Source organism: Pituophis catenifer, unplaced genomic scaffold (genome assembly GCF_029215685.1).
Source record: "Pituophis catenifer annectens isolate HBS135680 unplaced genomic scaffold, rPitCat1.0.hap2 SCAF_2, whole genome shotgun sequence".
Taxonomy (NCBI): Eukaryota; Metazoa; Chordata; class Lepidosauria; order Squamata; family Colubridae; genus Pituophis; species Pituophis catenifer.
Window position 1 is genome coordinate 88,034,680 of NW_027256882.1, and position 26,894 is coordinate 88,061,573.

General features: G+C 36.4%; 1 protein-coding gene across 2 annotated transcripts in view; it reads left to right on the forward strand.

Moving 5' to 3' along the window:
- Positions 1 to 26,894, forward strand: part of USP4 (ubiquitin specific peptidase 4) — a 48,208-nt gene that overhangs the window by 5,372 nt on the left and 15,942 nt on the right. Inside the window, exons 4-14 of one of the 2 annotated variants that reach the window (XR_011599993.1) lie at positions 1,365 to 1,491; positions 2,331 to 2,476; positions 2,842 to 2,903; positions 4,192 to 4,335; positions 6,161 to 6,272; positions 7,699 to 7,872; positions 12,654 to 12,812; positions 14,481 to 14,705; positions 16,652 to 16,735; positions 17,686 to 17,780; positions 20,915 to 21,039. Coding sequence is in view for 1 of the 2 variants with exons in the window: in XM_070937105.1 (XP_070793206.1) it covers positions 1,365 to 1,491; positions 2,331 to 2,476; positions 2,842 to 2,903; positions 4,192 to 4,335; positions 6,161 to 6,272; positions 7,699 to 7,872; positions 12,654 to 12,812; positions 14,481 to 14,705; positions 16,652 to 16,735; positions 17,686 to 17,780 (1,328 nt within the window). In the remaining variant the exon portion in view is untranslated. The remainder of the gene's footprint in view (positions 1 to 1,364; positions 1,492 to 2,330; positions 2,477 to 2,841; positions 2,904 to 4,191; positions 4,336 to 6,160; positions 6,273 to 7,698; positions 7,873 to 12,653; positions 12,813 to 14,480; positions 14,706 to 16,651; positions 16,736 to 17,685; positions 17,781 to 20,914; positions 21,040 to 26,894) is intronic. The other variant, XM_070937105.1, reaches the window with a different exon arrangement.

The window sequence follows — 26,894 nt, forward strand, 5'->3', positions numbered from 1 at the left end:
GTCGGGAGGCTGATCCAAAGGACAATCAACTTGTGCTAATTAGGCTGTGCTGAAGCTGAAATGGGCTATTTCTTCTTGCTGTTTGTTGCAAGGAGATAAATTGCTGGGAGGCAGAGGCCAAAGGGTGGGGGCCAGTGGGTGGGCAGGGCTACATTCAGTGTATAAGATGCAACCAGATTTTCACCCCCTTTTAGGGGGGACAAAGGTGCATCTTATACTCCGAAAAATATGGTAATTCAGGGTCTCTGAAACTTACTGCACTAAAATAAGCCCTCCCCAAAAATAAGCCCTCCCCAAAAATATTTAAGCACATGCACAGCCGGTCCCCACTATTTCCTCGGGTTAGAGTTAGGGAGACAGAGGTAGAAATCAGGTAAGACGGCAAGAGGACCCCTGTCTTGCTCCATGTGCCCCAAAATAATAAGACCTCCCCAAAAATAAGGCCAAGCACTTATTTCGGGGTTCCAAAAAATATAAGACAGGGTCTTATTTTCAGGGAAACACAGTAAAAAGCTCAGGATGATTGCTCTTTTGGTCTTCCTAGGACCTAGGTTGTATGCATGTCTATTCACAGAGAACACTTCTCTTAGAGAACTAACAATCTCCTTTATGCACACATACTTAAGGAGATACCCTCAAATCAGATGTAGCCAGTCATCAGGAGGATGTAGCTTCCTCATGATTTCAAGGAGAGGTGTTTTGCAAGTTCCCCTTCAAAGGTTTTATACTGCCCATATAGATTCAGTGGCTATAATCGGGAGTTGTACTTAAAATTTAACAAAAGTGCCATTAAAAGTGCCATAAGCATGACATGGGCAGCTATATAAATTAAATTTAAAAACTTCCCAAAATAAAACTTAGCTCCAGATTGTTGAGGTCTTCGTTCTCAATTCGAATATTTTACAACTTCCCTGAGCAGGTCAGGAAAAATAAAGTTTCTGTTTAGGGCATCATGCACAAAACATTTCAAATTGAGCAGTTTCAAATGTGAGCCATGTTATTTCAGATGCAAAAATGCCCTTTTTGTAATCACAGTGGGGCAGTTTGAATTTGAAGCCATTCAGAGTGTGGGTATGGATAAGAACTAATAAATGCCTGTGTGGGATTTAAAATGTTTTATATATTACTTGTTCTTTTTTCATTGCTTATGTCTTACCCTTTGTTCTACTTGAGTCTTGTGTTGCCACTTTCCAAATTTTTGACATAAACATAAAATGATTATATTTATATTGATATTTTGACATAAGATAGTTTTAGACTAGGTTGATTTTATTTATAAGCACAAATATAATTTTGACTGCAAAAAAAGCCCATGATCTCATTCTTTTTGAAACATACTTTTATAAGTGATGTTTTTTAAATAGGTTGTGGAGTATGGATTGTTTGTTAAACACTGTAAAGTAGAGGTTTATCTTTTGGAGTTGAAGTTGTGTCAGAACAGTGATCCTACAAACCTTGTGGACTCTTATTTCAGCAAAGCAGATACGATTGGTGAGTACAATGCATGATATTAAATTGTAAAATTTAAGAATTAAACTGGACAATTTGTGACAATTATATTTTTCTGAAAGACTTATTTTATTTCATTTCATTTCATTTTTATTATTTTATTCGGCACCTGCAGTGTTCTTGGCAAAGTTTTTTGGAAGTCGTTTGCCCTTGCCTTCTTCCTAGGGCTGAGAGAGAGTGACTGGAAGGTCACCCAGCTCACTTCATGTCTAAGGCAAGACTAGAACTCATGGTCTTTCAGTTTCTAGCCCAGTGCCTTAATTACTCATCAAATTAGCTATCTGATTTTAATTGACTGCATTAAATATACATTATTCTTATGATTATATTTTTCAAAACTCATTTTTGAATTTATAATATTCCATATATTTTCCCATCTTTTACACATCTATACTGAACTTTGTATTTGCCCTTTTTCATATAAAAATCCTATTTCTAGATAATTATAGCATTTGAATATACTAGTTTCTGTTCCAGAAGCCCTAACTTCATTTTTAAACTAAAATGACTCATACATTTTGCTCAAATTTTTACACACACACACACACACACACACACACACACACACACACACACACAGAAATAGGACAGTATGCAAATATGTGTAATACATATATGTGTGCCCGCACATGCACATACCCCAAGTGCAAATAGGACAGTATGAGAATTATTCAAGCCACTTTGTGTATGCTGAATCAGAAATGTATTCATTAGATTAAAAAAAAAAATTCAGACGAAATATGTTTTATAGAATAAGCCAGTTTATGTACTTTTAATAAGCCATTACAGCCTTCCATGTAATTATATGTTTGTCTTATCAGCTACTATTGAAAAGGAAATGCGAAAGCAATTTAATATTTCTGATGGTAAAGAAGTCAGACTGTGGAACAAATGTACAAATAATGCTTATGAACAATTAAGCAAACTCGATAGCACCATACAAGATGCAGGGCTCTATCAGGGACAGGTAAGAAATCAAGATATATTTTTGTTTCTGGGGTTACTTAAACAGGTTGCAATTTCTAGGGTCATAAATTTTTACAAAATATTCTGAAACAAAATGGATTCTGGAATATTGTGCACTTTGCATCTAGTAATATTCGTATAGAAGTTACCCCTCTGAAAATCAGCTCCTGTATGACAGCTGTTGTGTGACAGTATGGTTGGAGTGACCTGAAAAAGTTCGTTGAAATACTATATGTAGGCGCTAATTTTTAAAGTAGTAGCTGCTTGTTTCAGGATTGAAAATGATTTAATTGGGCTCTGAAATTTTTTTGTTCATGTAGTATTTGTATATTTGTATAACACTGTTGACTATTTTTATCCTGTTAGGTAGTGTTAATAGAAGTGAAAAATGAAGATGGTTCATGGCCTAGACAATCTTCTCTGACAAAGTAAGCATTTATGTCTCACTTTTCATGTTCTGTGGCTCAGTTAAGTGTTTGCAAAACTTGATTGCCAAAGCAAGGTTGCACATTGCAGTATGTAATCAGAACTAATAAACTCCTTTAAATATGCAAATTAATAATGTACTGTAACTGCCTTAACAATCTATTTTGGTTAGATTTATTTTAAAGTCCATAATAAATCTGACCTAAGAAGCCAAGAAATTCCAATAATACACAGCGCATTTAGTGGTTGTCTTAGTTAGTGATTGTTTGCAAATATGGTAATAAATGGAGTAAAAAACTCACCTTCTGATCACTGGCATTTATGAGCCTGACAGTGTGAAACTGATGAAGATCTAGTCACTTTTAGGCAGTATTGGAGGGCCTGGAGGTTTCTAATTAAGATTACAAAGCTGAGCTTGGTAACTTGAGGTTAGGGAGTTTTTAGGGAAATGCTGGGAGAAAAACAATTCAGGAAGAAATAGCTTTTTAAAGTAATTTCTCTACATTCAAGACATAAAGATGGAAGGATCAGACCTGGGACACTACAAGAGAACTTTAATTGACTGACATGGCAGCAATTCATGATCTTCAGTAACATGTTCACTTAGCCACCATTTCACTTGACAACAAAGTTGCTGGAATGGATTGCGGTCACTAAGTGAGGGGAAGGCCTATATAGTAATTACAACCTTATTTGGTAACACTGTGGAGTAATTTTGGTTTGCTTGAAGCAGATACATTTTAACTTTTGGAGGAAGATTATATAACTATTCCTTCCTTCCTTCCTGAGTCCTTCGGGAGTAGGGCGGTATAGAAATTCAATAAATAATAATAATAATTTCTTACATTTCTGTAATCTAAACAAAACTTTATTCATTTCACTATAAGTGATTCATGTGCAGCAGCCATCTAAAACCAGTTCTAGGGATTGAGAGAACTTAAAATATTAGCTTTTAAATTTCCATCTTTCAAAAAAATTATAGTTTCAGATGTAAAAGTGTTGTAGCATCTAAAGGTTGAAAATACTATGTTATAAATTTTTTATTGAAGTTTGGTTTCTTTATTAAGAAAAATAAACATTCCGTTTGGTATTAGATGGCTGGAAATTTTTCTTTGTGTAATGGATAGATCTATCTAGAATATCCTTAGCTACCTCTTAAATTTGATACCTTGTCATTCTTTGTCCTATTGTATTAAAAATCCAGAAAAAATAAAATAACACTTATCAAAATTCCAATTCCAAAACCAGTGTTTAAAAAATTATGAGTGTTATCTTAATGCCTTTTCCTAGAACATGTACTGCACCTAGCAGAAATCTAGCTACCTCTTCAAAAGCACCAGCAAGCTCTTGCTCTTCAGTAGCTGCCTCTTCAGTCATTACAAATGGTGATAGCAATAACTCCTATGGCTTGAACTGTTCCAGCCTTGGTAAAGGGTAAGTAAGAGTATTCTTTCTATAAGTATTTTAAATATTAGAGTCCCTCTTTTATTAAATAAGGTTGTACCCTTTAGAAAGTCTTACTCCCTGTATTTGCAGTTAACAGACTTTATAACACAAAAAGAAAGCCAGTATGTTGTAGTTGTTAAGATGTTGGACAAGGAGCAGGTAGACCCAAGCCGTAGTCCTGTCTTAATCATGAGGACTAAATGGATGATCTTGGCCCAGGCACCTCTTCTTAGTCCATAAATCATTGTCAGTTTCTGTGACAGGCTGGCTGATAAACAAAAGCCCTTGTTGCATCACGCTTTGGTAAGCTTTACTGTAAAAAGTAGAGTTGGGCAGCATTTACATGTAATAAGATGATGATGACGATGATGATGATCAAGAACAACAGCAACTAGGCAAATACAATGAAAAACAAGTGGAACCTGCCACCATGTGTGATACATGCTAAGAACAACAGCTGCATTTTACACAATGTTAAGGTAGAATATTTTGGCTTTGCTCTCAAAGCACTGTATTTCTTTGCCAGGTACTGTTCTGTTAAAAGAGATACACTCTGTCCCTTTTTCCATAACTACCCTGTTGTGTAACAGTTGATGACAAAATGCTGTAGGGTAATAAGAGCTTTCCAAGATCAGCATGTGATTGGAAGAAGTGGGAAGTATAAAGAAAATCTGTGCTTTGCATTTGATGGCCATGTGAAAGCCCAGAAACAGGAAATGTTTGGAAAAAAGTTTTTGCTTGAACCCTTTCTTTAAAAATTCAGAATAATTATTTTTAATATATTAAACTTTAAACAATACAAAAAATAATAAAGATGGGAAAGGCACAATTTAAAATATATCAAATAAAAAATAAACAAAAAATAGACAATCCTATTTCAATACAGGAAAATCTTCACTAAACCCCTTATAAACAATACAAATTATAGAAACAAAAATTAAGATTAATTGAAATTGCTGATATTAATGTAGTAGAATATACATTTTAATATTTGCTTATCTGCTTAATCTTTTTTTTCCAGAAAAATTGGAGCCTTCTATATCTTTTTTTTCAGTAGAAGACAAAATCATTTTTTTTCTAATGCGTATTATTCTGTTTTTAATATTAACTTTAATATTAAGCATAAGAAAGGTACTACATTTGTTAAGATTTAAAAAGATCAGCTCCATTTTCAACAGTTAAAATCTAAACTAAATTGATGCAATGGATTTGTAACTATTAAAAATATTTTTCAGTTTTCTGTAACCTGCATAAATATAGTCACTGTGTTAGCTTCCATTTTGTTTTTGAATCTCTTCAATATGCTTTATTTTTAAGTCCTAAGTGGCTTAGATCTGAGCTTTGTGTACTTGAAAGGTTGCCTCTATAATGGCACCTTAGGTCTTTTGAGGAGGCCTTGCTTTATATTTGCCTTTGTTGAATTTGGAGGACTGCTTCAGATGGGCTCCTCTCATAGGACACTGCCTTCTTGGGTGTTCACACTAGTTACATTAGTTCACATTAGAAGGTGGAAATAGTATAATGATGGGGCTTAAATGGTATTTTGATATTTGTTTAAAAATTATGGAAATATTTTAATAAAATCTATTAATTCGTGTAGGTTCATTAATGTAATAAGTGTCGCAGAATGAAATGCTTTTGTTAAAAGCTGGGCACCCCAATAGTCATTTGTGAGAGCTACATCTAAGGAATTACTTTGATATTGTATACATTTATATACTAAATAATAATTAGAATTCCAGCTATGTCCTTAATTTTTTTGCAAAGTCCTATGGTGCATTAGCACACTGTGATGTGCCTTTTCTTTTTTCAGTGGCTCAAGCTTTTCTTACAGTTATAACAGCAGGGAAAGTCTTCAGTCACAGCCTGGACTCTGTGGGCTCAGTAATCTAGGAAATACATGTTTCATGAACTCGGCTCTACAGGTAAAGTGGTGGTTAAGAACATACAAGAATAGACTTTCTGTTCAGGCTTTATATGAACATTTAAATTAAAATATGAGTTGGTAACCTGCTTTCCTAAGGCCTTTTACAACCCTCAGCCTAGTTTCACAGAGACTTCATAGAAAGAATGTCACCACTCTGGTTCCATCAATCCAGCTTGCTACTAATGAAATGCAGTCCTCAGTGAAACTGTTGCGGGTCCCAGTTTTGCAATAAATAAGTACTGTTAGGCTCTTCAACAGTTTGAAATTCGACAAAATCATTTATTGGGTGGTATAGCAACGTGGAAAGTGACTTTCCCATTGACTTTGCTTGTCAGAAGGTCACAAAAGGGATCATATGACCCTGGGACACTGCAACATTCATAAATGTAGGTCAGTTTGTTCATCCACGCAACTGAGCATTGTCTATACTGCTTGATACACAACAGTTCCTTGTTTTCAAGATACATTTTCCCCAATCTGACTTGGTGATTTCTTGTATTGAATCTAGAACTCTGTATATAGCTTGTGATTCTAATACAGAGCTTCAAAACTTTGCTCTCAGATTTGTGAGTAGTTAATCTTTATACTTTTAATTTAAAAAAAACAACTTTGAAACTACTTTTACAGGTAGTCCTCGACTTACAACAGTTCATTTAGTGACCCTTCTAAGTTACAATAGCACTGAAAGAAATGACTTAGTTTTTCACACTTGCAACCATTGCCACATCCCCATGGTTACATGATCAAAATACACACTTTGACTCACTGACTCACATTTATGACTGTTGCAGTGTTGCGGGGTCATGATCCCTTTTTGCGACCTCCTGACAAGCAAAGTCAATGAGCAAGTTAGATTCATTTAACAACTGTTACTAATTTAACAACTGCAGTGATTCACTTCACAACTCTGGCAAGAAAGGTGGTAAAATGGGGTAAAATTCACTTAACAATTGTCCCATTTAGCAACAAAACTTTTGGGCTCAATTGTGGTCGTAAGTTGAGGACTACCTGTATTTCAGTTTCTCTATAACTTAAAGTAGTTCCAAAGTAATTTGAAACAATAGTGTTGCAGTATTTTAAATGGTTAGTTGGCCTTTGGTTGAGATCTAATTTGTGTGCATTTCTCTACATTATTTATTAAGAAATTTCATCCTTTAAAATGTACATTTTTAAAACTGTCTTAAAAGATAACAAACACAAGCAAGTGGGTAGAAAAGTCTTAAATATAAAAATAAAACAGTTCAGCTAAATGAATTGTTTGTTTTATGGTCTCCAGCAATATCCATACAATTCCTAACTACCACTTACATAATTTTCTAAATAGCATTCTCCAATTTTAGCAAAATTTTAATTATTTGGAGTGGGTTATGGTGGTTATGGGCCACATTTTCTCACATAATTCTTTTCTCTGGATGTTTTTTTAGTGTTTGAGTAACACACCACCCTTGACTGACTATTTCTTGGAAGATAAATATGAAGCTGAAATAAACCAAGATAATCCTCTGGGAATGAGGGGAGAAATTGCAGAAGCATATGCAGAACTCATCAAACAAATGTGGTCTGGCCGGAATTCACATGTAGCCCCTCGTATGTTCAAAGTAAGTGTAATATTCATCACAGTTAAGCGTTGTGTCTTTTCTAATGTAATGTATACTCTATAAAGCTTTTTATAGTAGGTCGTATAAAACTAAACCTTTTCATTAGGAAGTCTAGATTGAATTTAAGATAATTGCAAGAAAATCCCACATGCAATAGTGTAAATTATGCAGATTGGAAAATTTGTTTTCAAGAAGCAAAGGCATTAGGTCACATAGGTTTAGCTGAGCCATTCTGAATTGGTTAAACTAAAATCCAGAACATTTTGGTTGTTGTTGGTTTTATCCAAGTAAAACTTAGAAGTTTCTTACAAATGAATTGGGCAAGATTAAACTTCTTGCCTTTGTTACCTTTTATCCTCCTTTTCATAGACTATATGCAGGGCCGGATTTAGATGAAAAGAGGCCCTAGGCTATTCCACTTATGAGACCCTTTCACCAGTGGTGGGATTCATTTTTTTTAACAACAGGTTCTGTGGGCGTGGCTTAGTTGGGTGTGGCTTGGCAATCATGTGATGGTGGGCATGGCTAGCTGGTCACGTGACTGTGTAGGCGTGGGTAGCTCCTCATGTGACCGGGTGGGCGTGGCTATGTGCATAGACTTTTTTCAGAGGGCTGAAAAAAGTCATTTCTGACTGGGCCTCGTACTTTTGACCGGTCCTCACACTTATGACCATCCTCACATTTATGCCCGTGCAGCTTTCTTAACAACCATGTCACTCATTTCACAACTGCTTTTCTTCACCATGGTGACAAGATAGGGCAAAAACGTAAAATGTGAGGACAGTCATAAGTTCGAGGACTGGTCAAAAGTGTGAGGACCAGTCAAAAATAACTTTTTCAGCCCTCTGAGTAGTCCATATGCACAAAAGGACTACCCAGAGGGCTGAAAAAAGTCATTTCTGACTGGGCCTCGTACTTTTGACCGGTCCTCACACTTATGACCATCCTCACATTTATGCCCGTGCAGCTTTCTTAACAACCATGTCACTCATTTCACAACTGCTTCTCTTCACCATGGTGACAAGATAGGGCAAAAACGTAAAATGTGAGGACAGTCGTAAGTTCGAGGACTGGTCAAAAGTGCGAGGACCAGTCAGAAATAACTTTTTCAGCCCTCTGAGTAGTACATATGCATAAAAGGATACAGCAATAGAGAGGGATGAAGGAAGGGAAGGGAAACTAGAGTGGGAGGAAGAGAGGAGGAGAAGGAGAAAGGAAGAGGAAGTAGGGAGGAGAAGAAGAGGGGGAGGAAGAGAAAGTAAGAAGGAAAGAAAAGAGAGAGGTGGTAGGTTTGAGGAGAAAGATTGCTGTACAATAAAAAAGATGAAAGGGAAGAAAGCCAACCCCAAACAAATATAAAGATATTAAGATAAAGAATGAATTGTTAAACTTTAAAGAATAAAAGAGAACAAATATGAATAAATAACAATAATTAGAAACACACATACAAACATACAATGTATTTTCTTTGAACAGAGTATTTGGCCGGTTCACAAATTTAAACAGTGTTTAGTCATTTCAATTAAATTTACAATTTCTATATTTCCTTTTTGCCATATTTATTCCTCATCTATTTTTGTAAAAAACCAATATTACCCTTCACCCTCATCTCTAATCTTAATCAAATTCAATTTTTCCCTTCTATTCTATATTATACCCCTTTGCATTGTCATCTATTTTTCTATCCATCCTCACATTGGTTAATTATGTAATATTAGTTGTTTAATATAAATTCAACATTTTAATATAAATCAATTAGTTATATAACTACCTTTTTTGTATATTAATCAATATGAACATGAATATTCCAATTATTTCCATGCAATCCAATTTCTTACAAATCCATTAATTATATTTACCAATAATAATAAACCAAATAATTTCCCCCATATATTCCTCCAAACCACAACTTAACCATTTCTGCTTTCAGAAATATACAATTAATAGTATCTCAATTATTACAATTCCCTAGTTAAATAGAACTTTTTTTCTTTTGTGTTTTAAAATCTCCTCTTTTTCCCTAAATTTCCCGTTGTTTGCACCTACCTTTTTTGGTGAGGAAAAAGAAATCTGCCTGCCTAATTTTCCAACGTGCAAAGCCAACAGCCTGCTTTACTATCTCTTTCGTTTTTCAGTATAGCTAGGGGGGAAAAAATCAGCACTCTTTGCAAGCAAGGAGCAGATCCGTGAGCAAAACAGCTGAGAGCAAATCAGCTGGGGGTCGGGAGCTGATCTAAGCAAGGGCTAATTAGCCTATGCTGAAGCTCTGGGGGCCAATAAAATTACAAAAAAAACACCGAACCCTTTGTTAAATTGCTGGCTCCCCCGCCCCTCGCCCACCACTATTTATTGGCAATAAATAGTGGTGCGGAGGGGCGGGGCAAGCCAGCAATTTAACAAAGGGTTAGGCTGCAGCACTGGCTCTAGGGCGGCCCTTTGAAGCCCCGCGGCAAGAATTTGAAGTTTTTTTTTCCTCTAGCCATCGGAGGCAGCAATAGATGGGGAGTGGGCGGGGTAAGCGATCCAACAGAGCAGAGAGTGAGGGTGAGTGAAGGCTGGAAGCTGCTTTCTCCATCCGGAGCCGGTGGGGAACCATGTGGCAGCCCACGTGGATCCCAGGCAGCGGAACTCAGGCTAGGGAAGGGGTGGGCAATTGTGGCTCTTTTACAACCTGTGGCCTTCAACTCCCAGAATTCCTGAGGCAGCCAAGCTGTCTCAGGAATTCTGGAAGTTGAAGTCCACAGGTTGTAAAAGAGCCACAATTGCCCACCCCTGGCTACGGTAGGCTGGCGCCGCGTGGGTGGGAGGCGAGGGGCGGGCGAGCCAGCAATTTAACAAAGGGCTCGGCAGAACCCCCAGAATCCCACCACTGTGTAGGCCCCTCTTGATCTTGAGGCCCTAGGCTGAAGCCTAGTTAGCCTATAGGAAAATCCGGCCCTGACTATATGCCAAAATCTCCCACCATATCTTCCCATCACCTCTGCTGTTGAATTACATATCCATCCGCGATCAGCTCTTCTTCCTAATATTCTAGCATCTTCTTTTCTGATAGGTGCCAATGCTGCCCTACCCAACCTGCCACCTACCTCTCTGCTCACTAGCTCATATCTAATTGGTGCACCAGCCCAGTCCTCATTTCATATCTAATTGATGCACCAGCCCAGTCCTCATTTTCAAACACTTTGTTTCCCTTTATCTTCCACTGGCAACTACTGAGGATGCACTTGACCAGTCCCTTCCCTATCTAAACACCTATGTGCTGGGCCCATGTGCAAACCCAAATGCCTATTTTCTGGTCTCAAGTTACCCTCTTTCATGCACAACATGTTCCCACTATAGTGCCTTTACAGCTAATTCTCACTTAACAATGGTAATCCGGACCAGAATTTCCATCACTAAGCAATGCAGTTGTAAATCATGATGTCACATGATCACACTGCTTACCAATGACACTCCTGGAAGTTCTGCTACCACTGTTAGGCCAGAATCACAGGTCATTAAACAAGATCCTCATGTGATCATGACTTGTGACTTCCTGCCAACTTCTAACAAGCAAAGAGAAAGCTGACAGGAAGTGGTAGGTCCTGGAAGACTCTCAAGCAGGCTGGCAGACAGATGAGTGCTATGGGCTGTAGAGGGAATGCTGCAGTACTGTGTGAGTGTAGGCATGTGGGGGAAGTGGTGTTGCAGCTCTGCATGAGTACAAGCGGGCATTGAAAGGGATACTGTGATGAGATCTCTTACTCTGGAGCAGGCTTCTTGGGAGAAAAAGTGACAGGAGCAATTTATTTATTTATTTATTTTATTTTATTTTTTTATTTTATTTTTATTTTTTTATTTTATTTTATTTATTTTATTTATTTTATTTTATTTATTTTATTTATTTTATTTATTTTATTTATTTTATTTATTTTATTTATTTTATTTATTTTATTTTATTTTATTTTATTATTTTATTTATATGCCGCCCTATCTCTGTAGGACTCAGGGCGGCTCACAACAATAAAATATCCAATAAAACGTGTTAAAATACATGTTAACCCCCCCAGTCCAAGCTGAACAACCATGTCTTTAAGTCTCGGCGGAAGGTGCAGAGGTCAGGGGCCAACTGGAGCCCCAGAGAAAGTTGGTTCCAGAGGGTGGGAGCACCCACAGAGAAAGCTTTACCTCTAGGGGTCGCCAGTCAACACTGTCTAGCCGACAGCACCCTGAGTAGGCCCACCCTGTGAGAACACACCCGGCCGATGGGGAGCTGTTGCTGGTTGCAGATGGTCCGACAAATATCCTGTGCCTAAGCCGTGAAGCAGCTTTCCTGCTTATTTGAATAGTGAACAACATCTTTGGGAGCAACAGTAGAGCTTCTGCTGGCTTTGTTTCATTATTCCCAAGAAGAAGGGAATTATGGGAAGCAACTATATTAGTAGTATTAATAAGACACATAGACTTCTTCCTCTCTGTCTCATCCTCTCTCCCAGTTTAGTGTAAGGTCCTAGTCAAAGACAGTACTTAGCCTGAAAAAAGATAGCATGCTTTGATTTATATGTTGTTAACAGAACCAAGGAAAATTTCCCTAACAATTTATGGCAAAAAAATCATTTGTTAAAGCTATTTTACAGGATAATGAGAAACTGGTTATTTGTTGACGGTTCTAATGTAACTATAAACTAGAGCATAGCTACATTGAATTCTGTAGAACTGAGGACACTGCTATTTTATTTCACTTCATGGAGTTTATAAACAATATTCCTAATTGTGTTCCTTTTTTCCATTTTTAATTCTAGACTCAGGTTGGTCGTTTTGCTCCTCAGTTTTCAGGATACCAACAACAAGATTCTCAGGAGCTTCTGGCCTTTCTTTTGGATGGCTTACATGAGGATTTAAACAGAGTAAAGAAGAAACCATATTTGGAGTTGAAAGATGCTAATGGGAGACCTGATTCGGTACATTCTAAAAAAATTTCATTTGTAATTCAGTTGTGCTGTAGAAGAAGGAGAAAAGGAAGAACAACCTTACGGAGAAAAAGCATCTGAGTTTCCTTTATAATACAAGCAATAACCACTTTTTTGATACCTTATTCCATCCAGTTCTCCACTTACTAAGCCTGAATGATTAGAACTGATTTGATTACAGGTTTTCTATATACATTGATTAGTATTAAATGCATGAGATAGGCTTTGTCCCAAGTTTAAAAATACTCTCCCTCCTCTTTCCTTCTCTGACAAAAGAAATTTTAAGCACAGGTTTTTTAAAAGCTGGATTTCTTTATAATGTGCAAAGTTAAGAAAATTGGGATAGTTTAAGCCCTGATTAAAATATATTGTACTGAATTGTTATGAGGTCACTGGGTTTACAAATTTGATAAATTAAACTAGACAACCCTTGTGACCTGTTGAGTCATCCTTTGAGAGAAAATAGTGCAGAATGACTAGAATGAAAATTAAATTAAATGACCATACTATTTTACACCAATGCTGAACAGTCCTGTGATCATCTAAAGAAAGTACATGTCATAATTTAAAAAAAAAAATTGCAATGGGAAATAAACTTTATTACTAAGACAGTATTTACATATCTAAAAAGATAAATAGAATGACCACAGGCAGGCAAAAAAGCAGTGGGAGCAGAACTTCTAACTTCCTGTCGGCTTCCTCACTCACTTTGCTTGATCTCAGGGAGCATCAGAAATCGGTCACGTGACGGGGAACCCTGCAATGGTCACAACTTTGCTAATAAAGCTAGTCTGAAATTGTGGAAATTTCAATTCCAGAGGAGTAATGGGTGCTAGATGTTTTACACGTTCTTTAAATTGGCAAATATTAGATACCCTTGATTCAAAAATTGTTGTGGTATAATACACCATTTAAGCTAACTTCAGAGTATAAATGATAAATACGATGAGAGTTTAGTTGTATGTAATTTATTATTTGATCCTGACTTGAACAAAATATTTTTGCTCAGAATTACCTGAACTGTGATATAATGACATACTTAATTTAAAATTGTGTATAAGGTTTGTCATAGCTTTTGTGTACAATACTAATCCACAGTTATAACTAACATAGTGTATTTTGTAATATCTTGATTTTTAAAAATTTCTTATGGATTATATTTGAGAAATTAATTAAATGCATACATATGTTGATTTATTTATTTTTTTGTTTAATTTGTATTTTTCCATTGTAATGAAATCTTCAACAATAAAAATGAAAAAAGTAAAATACAGAGTAACAATAAAATAGAGAACTGATGGGGCCAAAAGATTACTGAAACAAAAATATGTTTTGTCTTATTAAGGGAAGAAATGAAAAAAGAGGTTAGTTAAATCTTTCCTGTAAAGAATTCTAAAGCCCTAATGAAAGATGATTTCATAAATTCTCACCAATAGTCTATGATAGCACAAGTGGCAAAAATGGTATAGGAGTATGTAATTTTTCAGATAACCTAGTCCACCAGCTTTTTGGTGGTTCTAACATCTATCTTAGGTTATATTACTTTGAGGCATATATATTTCACTAACGTTCCTGTAAAAGAAATCTGTTTTAATGAATGTATTGAATTGACTAGATTCAATATTTGCTGTTTCAGTGCAATCTGTTTTTTTTATATAGGTGGTTGCAAAAGAAGCCTGGGAGAACCATCGATTGCGTAATGACTCTATAATTGTAGATATTTTTCACGGACTCTTCAAATCCACATTGGTCTGCCCCAAATGTTCTAAAATTTCAGTAACTTTTGATCCGTTTTGCTATTTAACACTCCCTTTGCCCTTGAAGAAAGATAGATCCATGGAGGTGTTCTTGGTGTTTGCAGATCCACAGTGCAAACCTATGCAAGTAAGTAGAAATGTCAGTGGTACTATAATCTGCCTCAGAAGACTTCTTAGAGCACTAAAATAGTTCTAAAACCAATCAAGGGAACTTGTCAAGCACAGGAAAATCAGAAATCCAGGCAGTTCAAATGAATTAAAAGTTGTAAGGTTATTGTAAGCTTATGCAATAAGCTTATACAAGTATACAATATACAAGAATCTGAACTACTAACAGTCAGAGTAAATTGGCGGTAGATAAGAGTCAATGGTACTCTTGTGGGTGCAAAGGGACTCGAGACTGGTGACACGTTTGATGCTCCCTCGGGCTCAGCCTCATCTACAAAACTCGCTATTTTTCTTTTTTAAAATTGAAAAAAAAAGTTGAAAAAAAATCACTTGGGGGATATTGCTTTGCTATCTCTTTTGAAGTAAAATAATGAAAGTTAAATCTCTCCCTTTTAAAAAAATATTTGTGAAATAGAACAAATCTGAGCAATTTTATCCACTAGGTATCAAGAATAATCCTCACAACCATCCTGCAGGTAATAACTCAGTCCGTTTTAACCAAATAGGGACTAGGTACCCTGAACAGGATTGCCAGGCAAAGAAATAAGTACATTTTAGTGCTTATGTTACCACATATTTTATAAGAGCCATTAATAAAGTCTCTAACCTCTGATGATTGGATTCGCTTCCAGTTGTCCTGCAATGGCATTGCAAATGTCTCTTGCTGGTTTATCCTTCATAAATCCTCCGTAAGGATATAGTGGGATTTGTGCATGGAGAGATCCAAGGCACCCTCTGATCAAAGCTGCTGCTGCTACCTCATTCCAAGCAGCAACCAAGGCTTCAGCTGAATCATCTTTCAAACCCTCAGGAACCAACCCCCAGCTAATTCTGAAAACAAATTTTTAGGGACCTGGGACAGGCCTATTGAATAGGTTCAACTTCCCTACTCAGGGATGCTATGGTAAATTCCAGGGTTAACGGAATTATCTCTCCATGGGAAGGGAATTATATTATTTCCCCAACACCAGATCATGTTGCCAATGAGACAAAAAAAACAGATCTAGCATGTGACAGACACCATTTATTAATCAGACTTGCAATAAGCTAAAGCAGGTTCATGGCAAATATGAATTCCCCAGACTTCCTCTTGAATTTGCCCCTGGGGAAAACAGGTTGAAAACCCTTAGGACCATGAGTCTGAGGAGCTCTGCTGTCAACTCAAAGATGGCACTGAGTATCATCAATCAAAACACCATGGACAAATCAATTTGGTCTTCTAAAAATGTCATTCTTGAGCCTTTAGCACAGAGGACGTGTCTTGTATACCTAGTAACTGAACTACTGTCACATGGCAAGTTCTTTCCTAGTGATATCAGTAATGTGATTGGTGTAGTTATGGTAATTTATGCCCTGATTATACTGGTACCCAGAATCTACAAATTGGGATGGGATACAAAAACTAAAAAATATTTAGCATAACAGTATTCAGATTCAAATAAGAAATCAACAGAGATAAATGGATGTAACAGTGGAATGAAACAATTTGAGCATTTGGCTTTCATAAAAAGTAAGTGAAGCATTTGTTTGAATTCTATGGATGTTCCTCCAAGACAGTCTCACATATAGTGCATTGTAATTATATTCTATTAAATAATTAAAGCCCTTATGACCAAAACGAATAACTTCCATTTTATGCTTAAATACAAGAGAAAAAAATTAACATAAGATAGTCTTAATTAGACTTTGAAGAGTGAATTTCTTAGGCCTTTTCTTTCTGTAGTAGGGGGTTACAACAAAATGATACGTTGTAGGATACATTTTTAGTCTATTTTCAATTTTAAAAATCAGGTGAAATCAGTAGTGAGAAGTATTGAATTGAAACTGATTATAGTGAAAATCCTTTTACCAAGGTTTGTGTCCTTACTTTGTTTAGTCTAAATTTAATGTTTTGTTTACTTCCAGTTCCGAATAGTAGTGCCCATGATGGGTGGTATATCTGATCTGTGTGATGCACTGTCCAAAATTTCTGGGATCCCTGCAGAAAATGTAAGAATAAAGCATAAAAGTTTACCATTTTTTGTTCAAAGAACTTGCAAGATGGATTTTTGAAGGTTAATGTTACAGTGTAAATATATATAAAATATATGCACGTATGTTTTTCTGTTGAGAACAGGCAAGGTAGTATGTTTTACTGATTGAAACAAATTGTTCAGAATTGTTAATCTGTTTTTCTTTCTATTAAGAATTGTTAAATTAATAACAAAAAATTAAAAGCTTTTTATTAAATGTTAATCCAGTAAGAAATCTTAACATTTTATCCTTTAAGGAAGCATGTTTGGACCAGAATTATAATTACCTTTTCTCTCTTAATTGATAATTGGAGGAAATCTAGTACTCAGTAGCTTCTGATGGGCAAAAATAATTTTGCAGAACTTGAACATTATAGTTTTTCTGGGAGAAGATCCAGAAATGTTAGAATATAGCCAAGTTGGAACCTTACTGTTGTTAAGCTTACTGCTATCTGCTTCTACTGGTCCATTTCAGTCTGCTTTGTAAACCATGCTATACTGATAGATTTTTTTTAAAAAAATAAAAGGTGTTTGAATCTATAAACTACAATATTTGGCCAGAATCAGAAACTGCTTTCCTTCCCTTTTCAGATACTTAGGTGCTATTTATCAAACTAAAATTTTTGATATAATGATACATCATTATATCATTATTTGATATAATATCAATAATTGATATTATTTTTACTCTGCCTTCTAGCATCTGTTTTTCTTCATACCCTTACACCTTTTGAAACAATTACAGTGTTTTTCAATTTTGATATGTATTTTTATGGCAAAAACAAAGAGAATGACATCTTTGTATATCTGAATTCTGTTTAATTTATCATTCTATGAACCACTTTCATAGAAGTATCTTAATACTGGCAAGTATTGAACACTTAATCTGCTTTCTAATTAGTGTTCTTCAACTGTTTGCTATTTTAGATGGTGGTGACTGAAGTCTATAATCACAGATTCCAGAAAATTTTCCAAATGGATGAAGGCTTAACTCATATTATGCCAAAGGACAATATATTTGTGTGAGTAATCAAACATTTAGAAGGAATAGATGCTAGGAAAATAAGCTATATTATTCTTGACTAGTAGACACTGATAAAAGAAAATGTTGGCTGTATTGCTTGCTCTTTACTTAGTGATCACCTAGGACAAGGTTCATACTCATTATTACAATGCTAATATTCTTCGGATTTTTAAAGTTATTGAGCTATACTGACTCTTAATAAACTCCAACAAATATTCAAGTGTTTTTTTTAATCAGAGCAAAAATCTGCATTCAGAGTTGTAGGAAACTGACAACTGAAAAGAGTTTAGTTTATACACACTGAGCATTCAAAGATGAAATATTTTGAAACAAAACTAAATTTTATATCATAGTTAAAATACTAATGCAAGTTTAGTAATAATTTCACATATGCTTTTATATCAATTATCTGCGGTATGCATATATTTGTATTCATTTGGTTGTTGCTGAATATCATATTCAAAGGATTATAAAACTGTTATGTGGTGAAACAAAGCATGTGAATATTGTCTTATATTTACTTGGGAGGAGAATGTAGTAGTGAATCCATTGCTGTGGTACAAATTAGTTTGGCATACTACTTTGTATTCATTTCATACAAATACAAATTCAGTCTATAGAATCGTGATCAATTTCATTATACAAGGGAGAGTTGGAAAAGTTTCTGCGTTTAGGCAAGGAGGTAAGATGTCTTGATTAGGATTTTTGTTTGTTTATTATGAAGATTTAAGAAATGAAGTGTGTAAAACAAGCTTGAAATCTCTGAGTATAAACAGGCATTCTAGAATTTTTGATCCTGTTTGTGCAGACTAACGTGTCACCCATTTGCTATGAAATAATTTATAGAAACCTGTCCAAAAATGGCCATTATTGTAACTTTGAATGATCACTAAACAAATAGTTGTAAGTCAAAGACTACCTGTATGTGTTTTATTATTTATATATAAGTATCCCACGGAGGGTTTTTTTTGACCCTCCCATTACTATAATAACAATAGTAATGTCTCCAATTCAACATAAGCAGCTTAGTTATTTCAATAAATGGAAAATAATTAGTCTGAGGCTTCAATTTTCTCCATTAAAAATAATCAGTTGAAGTACAAAACTGATTATGTTTCATATTGTGAACTATTTTGGTGCTACCAGTAGTCCTCAAGATACGACATAATGTCGTGATGACCATTAAGTGAAGCATCTGCTCTCTCCAATAAATAGTTGTTGCCTAAACTATATTATGACTAAACAAACTAATCTTCTTAAGTCTCAAAAGACATGAAATAATAGACAATTTTCCATAGATTCTTTCAGTGATGTTTTCTATTATCATGGATATTTATATCTTCTGATAAAGTAGAACTTTGTTGCATCTAGTACATCTAAAATTTGCCAGTTACCTTTTTGAAAATGCTTTTTGAACTGTATCAGTTTAGGGAAACAATACAATTAATACAAATTCATCAGGTTTTTCTTAATACATTCATTGAAGTCCTACAAGTAGAAATTATCTTTTAAATTTTAAGATCTAGGAGAAAATTCAAAACAGCGTTCTGTTTTCCTTTATTTTGTATGTATAAAGATGTATGTTTTGTTCTTATTCATTTGGATAAATACTTGATTTAGCAATTTTGTCCAATCATAGTTTAGAACCCAAAATATCTTTTTGTTTCTAAGCACATGTAAACTTATAGTTTAGAAACCTGTTAATGGTTTTTCTGTATTTCATTAATTTAGTAATTCCTATCCTCTTAGGTATTTAATCTCTAATGCTTATGCACAATCAATAAGTAAAAACTCATGTAAAGCCTTCGTCCCAGTTCTAGTTTGTCAGTCACAAACCCTATTGCAAAGCTAGTGTAGAAAGTAAGGAAGATGACCTTGACAGATCCCTTACCAAAGTAGTAAGAGAAAAACATGATTTAAGTCCCAAACAAGCAGAAAGTGTGCATAAGCAGCTCAGTCTGACATCTCCCTAATTCAGTCTGACATCTACCTAACTCAGTCTGACATCTACCTAATAAGAAAGGGAAGAGACATGGCACAATCAGACTTGCAAGATTCTGTTGTTATAGCCACTTTTAACAAAAGTATTATTATTAGGTTTCTTATGGAGTAGATTCTCACGCTAATTTATCTAGTGGGGCTAGATCCAAGCATAGGAATGGGGTGCACAATCAATGCAAGGTGGTGAAGATTAGCAGGGCGTGGCAGAGTGTGTGGAGCGCAGGGCAGCAAGGGCAACTGGGGCTTTGCACAATAGTGTTGGCGTGGCTGGCCACAATGTGGGGATTGAGGTGGCATTTCTCTGTGACAGAAACAGCCCTGGGACTGAAATAGAGGCTCGAAACTGCTGTACCCTAGCCAGCTCACAAATGGTATATGCCAGGCCTCCCAGGGCCTCCCCAATATCCCTGTAGCACTGCCATGCTACTTACCTGGAATTCCCTTCATTTAATAAACCACAATTCTCAGTTAACAGCAGCTGGACATACTGGAATTGTGGTCACTAAGCAATGCAATCATGTAATGTCTCCGTTTTTGATCTCATCATATGGTGATGGAAATCCCAGTTCCAATTGTGTCTATATGTCAAGGATTACCTGTAGTAATATTGAATTCTCAACTAGCAAAACCAGGAGGCAAGCTGTTCCATTGATTAATTGTTCTTACTATCAGAACATTTCTCCTTATTTCTAGATTGGATCTCTCTTTAACAAGCTTCCACCTATTACTTCTTGTCCTGTCCTCTGGTGCTTTTAATTCTCTCTTTTCTGTGACAGCCCCTCAAGTACTGGAAGACAGTTATCATGTGCCCCCTCTAATTGTTCTTTTCAGTTGGCCAGACATATGTAGCTCCTTCAACTGTTCATCATACGGTTTAGCCTCCAGACCCTTTATCATCTTAGTTGGTCTTCTCTACACATTTTCTAGGGTCTCAGCATCATTTCTGTATCGTGGTGACCAGAAGTATATGCAGTATTCCAAGTGTGGCCTCACTACTTGATAGTATTAAAGGTGATCTGCAAATCAGTTTGACAAAATTAATCAACTTGGGTTGCTTGTGCTGAATTCCTCCAGGCTAAACTAAGATAGGCATTCAGCACACAGCTGGACACTTATTTTTTTTCCCCTTAGGTTCCATGATGTCCAGCCCCACTAGGCTCCTGCTCCGATGTAACGCCCCAGCATGTGCCATCATGGTGATGACATAAATCACCAAGGATCCTGCTGGAGCATGGAGCTAGGCTACAAGGGGTCAGGTAAGTGTCTGTCAAATTGCATTGCCCAAGCATACAACTTCTTTGTTGTTGTTTTCTTCCTTTCATCTTTTATTTGGCATTGGAACATGAGGCTTAGGAAACTTAATAATATATTTGAGTGCTTTTGGATATTTTCGCCTGGATGATGGAGGTATTCAGCACATATGCTTAGAATTGATTACATTTTGTCAAAATACCTTGCAGGTCATCTTTAATTTATAAAACTTCATCAATGAATGCCATATTTTCTCATGTTATCTACTTTACCTATTTATTAAGTATTTTCAAAAGTATGTGACTAATAGATGATTGAGTAGCTATTGACATTTTAATTTAGTATCTAAAACATAAAAGTTATCCTTTTGCTCTTGCATTCCATCTTTCTATAATAGCCTGCATCTATGTATTTTATGGGGGATGTACAGCTAGGATAGAATATGTTGCTAGGAATGTTGTTTTCTTAACTTATACATCCTGAAAAAGAATTATCCCGGGGAAAATTCTACAGGTAGTCTTCGTATAACAATCCTAATTGTGGCCAGCAACTCTGCTGCTAAGCAAAGCAATCTATAAGTGGGAAATCAGTGATCATGACTGTGCTTTCTGGCTGGAAATAAGAATAGAAGTAGAATTAGAATAGAATAGTTTTATTGTCACTAATGTACACTAATCGGCATACATTAAAATGAAATTTTGTTGCATACAGCTCTCAAAAGGTCACCACCTCCAATATACACTACATAAACATGACAAATGAATAAATAAATACGAAATTATGCATATACCCACATATATGACACAGAGAAATACCACAGTCTAGTTCGGATGTATACATGAAATCCCTTTCTCTCCAATCTCTGCTCTGGGGAGGGGGGAAGCTAGTAAGTTTTGTAGAGAATCTCTTGGTCACCTGATCCTTTCCCACTGCCGATGTGATTGCATTGTTTTTAACATGTAAAAGATTTACTCTTTTGAAATATCTTCCTCTTCAGTTTCTCTACTCCAAGAGGCAGTGGGTAGAGGTAGCCTCATGAGCTCTTTGAGGCAATGTTTAAGTCTAAATGCTATTGCTCTGCTATGAGGGAATGTCAGGCAAATGAGAGAATGCCTAAAGAAATTGTTTGCTTTTTTCTCACCAACCCAATGGAGAGATTGGAGAGAAAGAGATAGGAAGATAATATTATTAGAAAGATTGGAGAGGATATTTCAAGGGAGTAGTGTAGGCTGTTTGCATAGCACATCTATGACTTCTAGCCTTGAGCTGCCAGCATGATTGCATTGCTTTTAACTCTAAAGGGCATATACTTTATTTTCTTACAATCCCTTTCTTTCCAATCTGCTCTGCAGGGGAAGGAAAAGAAAAAGAAAAAAAACCAGGTCAGGCATAGGACATTGTGTACTGATTATAATAGTTACCCTGTGACTTAGAGACACCACAAAGGTGGTAAATACTTGTAAATGGCTGTAAAGCTATTTTTTCAGCAGTGTTGTAACTTCAAATGGTTGCTGAATGAATGATCAGTAAGGACTACCTGTACTTTCCTTATCCATAGTTAGCAATGTCATCCTAATATAATTGGGGAATAATTTGTTTGGCAAATCTATACAAGTATCCATATCAGTGAATGCAACTTTATGCAGTGGACAACCAACAACCATTAAAACAATATAATGACAGTTAAAACGATTAAACAAATGAAAAGCCAAGATTGCAGCAGAATAATAATACAGCCATGTTGCAGGCTCTCTATGGGGTCTTCAAGGCTATGTGAAAAAACAAGTGGTTAGGGCCTTCAAAGACTACATCTTTGGGTCCCATCAGATGAAATTCTGGCTGACAGGACCTGCAATATAACCCTTCTGGATCTAATGGGGCAGTTCAGTTCAGTTTCCCTACCAGTTCTGTGGGCGTGGCTGGGTGGGCATGGCCAACTCAATGTTAGACACACCTGCCCAGGTTTTGTGGCTCCCAGTGTTTTCTGTGGGAAATGGGTCATGTGACTGGGTGGGCATGGCCAACTTGATTGGTCTCACCCTTAGGAAATTTCTCCTTAGTCCAACTCACAATAAAATAGCACAATAAAATAGCACTGTTCCAACATTTAGAATAGAATAGAATAACAGAGTCTTCTAGTCCAAACCCCTGCTTAGGCAGGAAACCCTACACCACTTCAGACAAATGATTATCCAAACTTTTCTTAAAAACTTCCAGTGTTGGAGCATTTACAGCTTCTGAAGGCAAGTTGTTCCATTGATTAATTGTTCTGTCAGGAAATTTGAGGGGCTCAAATTTCCCCTCATTGAGTCCCACAAAAATGAGGGACTCCGATCTATTTTCCAAAGCACCAAAAGGCACAACAAGAAACAATGGATGGAAACTAACCAAAGAGAGAAGCAACCTAGGACTAAGAAATTTCCTAAGGGTGAGACCAATCAATCAATGGAATAGCTTACCTTCAGAAGTTGTGGGTGCTCCATCACTAGAGGCTTTCAAAAAGAGTGAGGGAAGTACACCCCAAAAGGACAGTGCCAGGAACCACTAAAACAATGCAGAAAATTTTAAACAGCCATTCCCCTTTAAAAAGAAAGTCAACCCCAAAGCAAACCGATGAGAACCAGATGAATTTCACTTGTGGGCAGTTAGATATAATCCTGAAGAAGTGGTCCCTCAAATAATCTGGTCAAAATTAGCACCTTGAATTGAACCTGGAAGCAGTCAGTCAGTCAGTGTAGCTTGTAGAGCAGAGGTTCAATATGCACCATACTAGAGATACCCATAACTGTTTGTGCAGCCACACTTTGCATTACCTAAAGTTTCTGATGCTCTTCAAGGGCAGTTCCATGTAGAACGTATTATAGTAATCCACTCTGGAGGTGACCACAACTGTGAGTAGAGCCTCATGGTCCAGGAAGGGGCAAAATTGGTGCATAACACAAAACTATGCAAGAGCCCTCCTAGCCATGATTGTTCATCTGCTCCTTGAGCAGGAATCGTGATTCTACAAGACTCCCAGATTATGCACCAAGTCTGACTGGGATAGCACCACCCTCTCCAGTACATAAACCCCATGGAACCCCGCATACTAGCCCTGTATAAAGCACATTATTGTGCCATTCATGGAGTCAATCCAGAAGGATATATCATGGTCAGTAATATTGAAGGCAGCTGAGAGGTCAAGTAAAACAAGAACAGATACACTACCCCTAAACCACTCCCACCAGGGATCATCCAAAAGTGCAGCCAATGCCATTTCCATCCCATGCCTGAATCCTGGCTGAAAGGAGTCCAGATACTCACTTCATTCAGGGTTGTAGATAAGGGTTCAACTATTGGGGTCTTAGTGTTCTTTGAACTTGGTTGGTTTTTTGCAGACATTTCATTGTTAATTACTCATGCAATTTGCCCTGCAGGCATTTCATTTCATTTCATTATTGCATTGCATTATTGCATTGCATTGCATTGCATTATTTTATTTTATTTTATTATTTTTTAAATTTCTTTACCGCTCATCTCACTAATGCAGTCACTCTGGATAGCTTGGTTATTCATAATTCCTTGATTAGGATATTATTTCTGTATCAGTTGTTTATCTGTTGCTTTTTCCTGCTTATACGAAGGCTGTGCTCTCAGTTGTTTGTTTCCTTCCTTGAGTTTTTAAAAAATGGTATATAGATAGGGCAGGGCGTACTATGTGTCTGTTGATGATTTATTTGTGTAAATGCCAAGGTTTCAGAAATTCCCTAGCATTTTTGGATTTAGCTTGGTGTCAAATGTCAACAGTTTCGTAGTTAAAACTGTGATTGAATTTGTCTTTGTATTGAGAGATTAATGAATTTTCATCAGCCAGAAACTTAGTATAATGAGCTACACGTTGATCTGGACCTCTGAAATTGATTTTGTATAATTAATTATTTACTGAATACCCTTTGGTATTTTGAGAATTAATATTTTGAGAATGAAGAGAATATCCTTTGTAATATTCACCGCTCAAAATACGTATTGCTAGCGCACATTCTGTGCCAAATCATGCTTTCTAAACTATGATTGTTAAACAAGCCACAATGGATTACAGTATTATAATACTGAGCCATATTATTTCCAATTGTTTCTGCATGCCCAGTACATTCAGGCTGAGGGTGTGCACTCCAGGTCATTCAAGTTAAATGCTTCCATCTTGTGGACTGAGGAAATATGCTTTTTGTGTCATGCCCTTGTCCTCTGGAGCAACATCCAAAAGATATATGGACAGCACCCACCTCACTAGGATTCCAAAATAGTCTTAAGACCTGGTTTTGTTCCTCGAGTTAATATGGTTGTTAACTATTGGTGAGGATCCTGTCATATTTTTGTACTCTTTATTAAACTGCCCAGAGTACTCTCGATTGAGTGGCCATACTAAAATTAAATTATAAATTAAATTTGGCACAGTGCTCAAGAGAAGAGCCAATTTTGGGGGGCTTTTCTAAATGCCAGCATGGTCAGTACTATTCAAATCTTGGGAGCGGATGTGCTGTTCCAACAGGTAGGCTCAGCCACATAGAAGTCACATGTCCTGAGTCTCGGGAGATGTCGCTGTTTAATAGACAGGACTTGAAACATGCTAAATCTGTCTGACTTTTTAGGGTGGGTAAAAATAATTGGAGATAAATGATCTCTCAAATATTCTGTTCTTGAGCCATGAAGAGTTTTAGAGGTGACAACCAACACCTTGAACCAAATTCAGAAGCCACCAGTAAAAAGTGCAGGTCACATAGTAGCACTGATACTACACGGGTGTACCAAGGTGCACCCATAATTATGCACACTACTGCATTCTGGACCAGCTGTAGTTTTTGAATGATTTCCATGTACAAAATAATTCAGATGAGGGCTCGCTAAGGAATAAGTGCCTGTATAGAAGGTCTGCCTGATGCAAATGAATTTGTACAAAGGTCCTCCTAGCCATGGTTGCCACCTGCTCTTCAAGCAAGACTTCAACTCCAGGAGGCCCCCCAAATTACACACCAGTTCTATCAGGGGTAGTGCATCCCCATCCATAGCAGAGAGGTGGAAGAGCTAACCATGATTATACTAGTTAGGTTACCAAGAATTGAAATAGGTAATATCATCAGAATTCTGATGATGCCTTATCCTGTGTGATTCTCACAATAGCATTCTTCAGGGCTTTATGTAGATATTAAATAGGAGATGTGATCTCTAATAGTTAAGGGCAGAGGGAAAATACAATAGTATGGTTCTATAAATTGGCATCATCTAATTAATCCTTGAGGGGAAGCAGAATGTTGTTGTTTTTTAAAAAAACTTTTTTGAAAGTACAAATAGTAATTATTGAAAATCAAAGAGTACACATTTTATTCCAAATTGTTCAAGAGAAAATAGTTAATAAAGTCTTCATAATATGAAGTAAAAAGGAAAATGAAGTATCAAGCAACTTTTAGCTCTTGAAGAAAAAAGAAAGCCTCTAGAACAGAAGACCAGTAGGGGTTTGGCAGCAGGTTCAAATGGTAACTGTAGGTTGTTTTAGCAGTCATATCTGAACAGAGGTATGAACTGTTATAACTGAACTCAGCTATAGATAGAATATCAGGCCAGTTGTTTGGTGATAGTTAACATCACAACCAAGGTATTAATCTAAAATAGTACACATGTGTTCTCTATTTCTTAATCCAGCTGCAGATAGTACAGAACAGAGCTTCAACTTAATAATTGACGGACAATTTTCTCAAAAAGTACTGTGAAATAGAGTGCCTCTGTCAGAAGTGATTGGACAAACCATGATTTCAGAAAACTTGTTGAATTATTAGACCATCTGTCTCAGAAGTGGTGAGGGAAAGGACTTCCGGTTGGCGCCGCA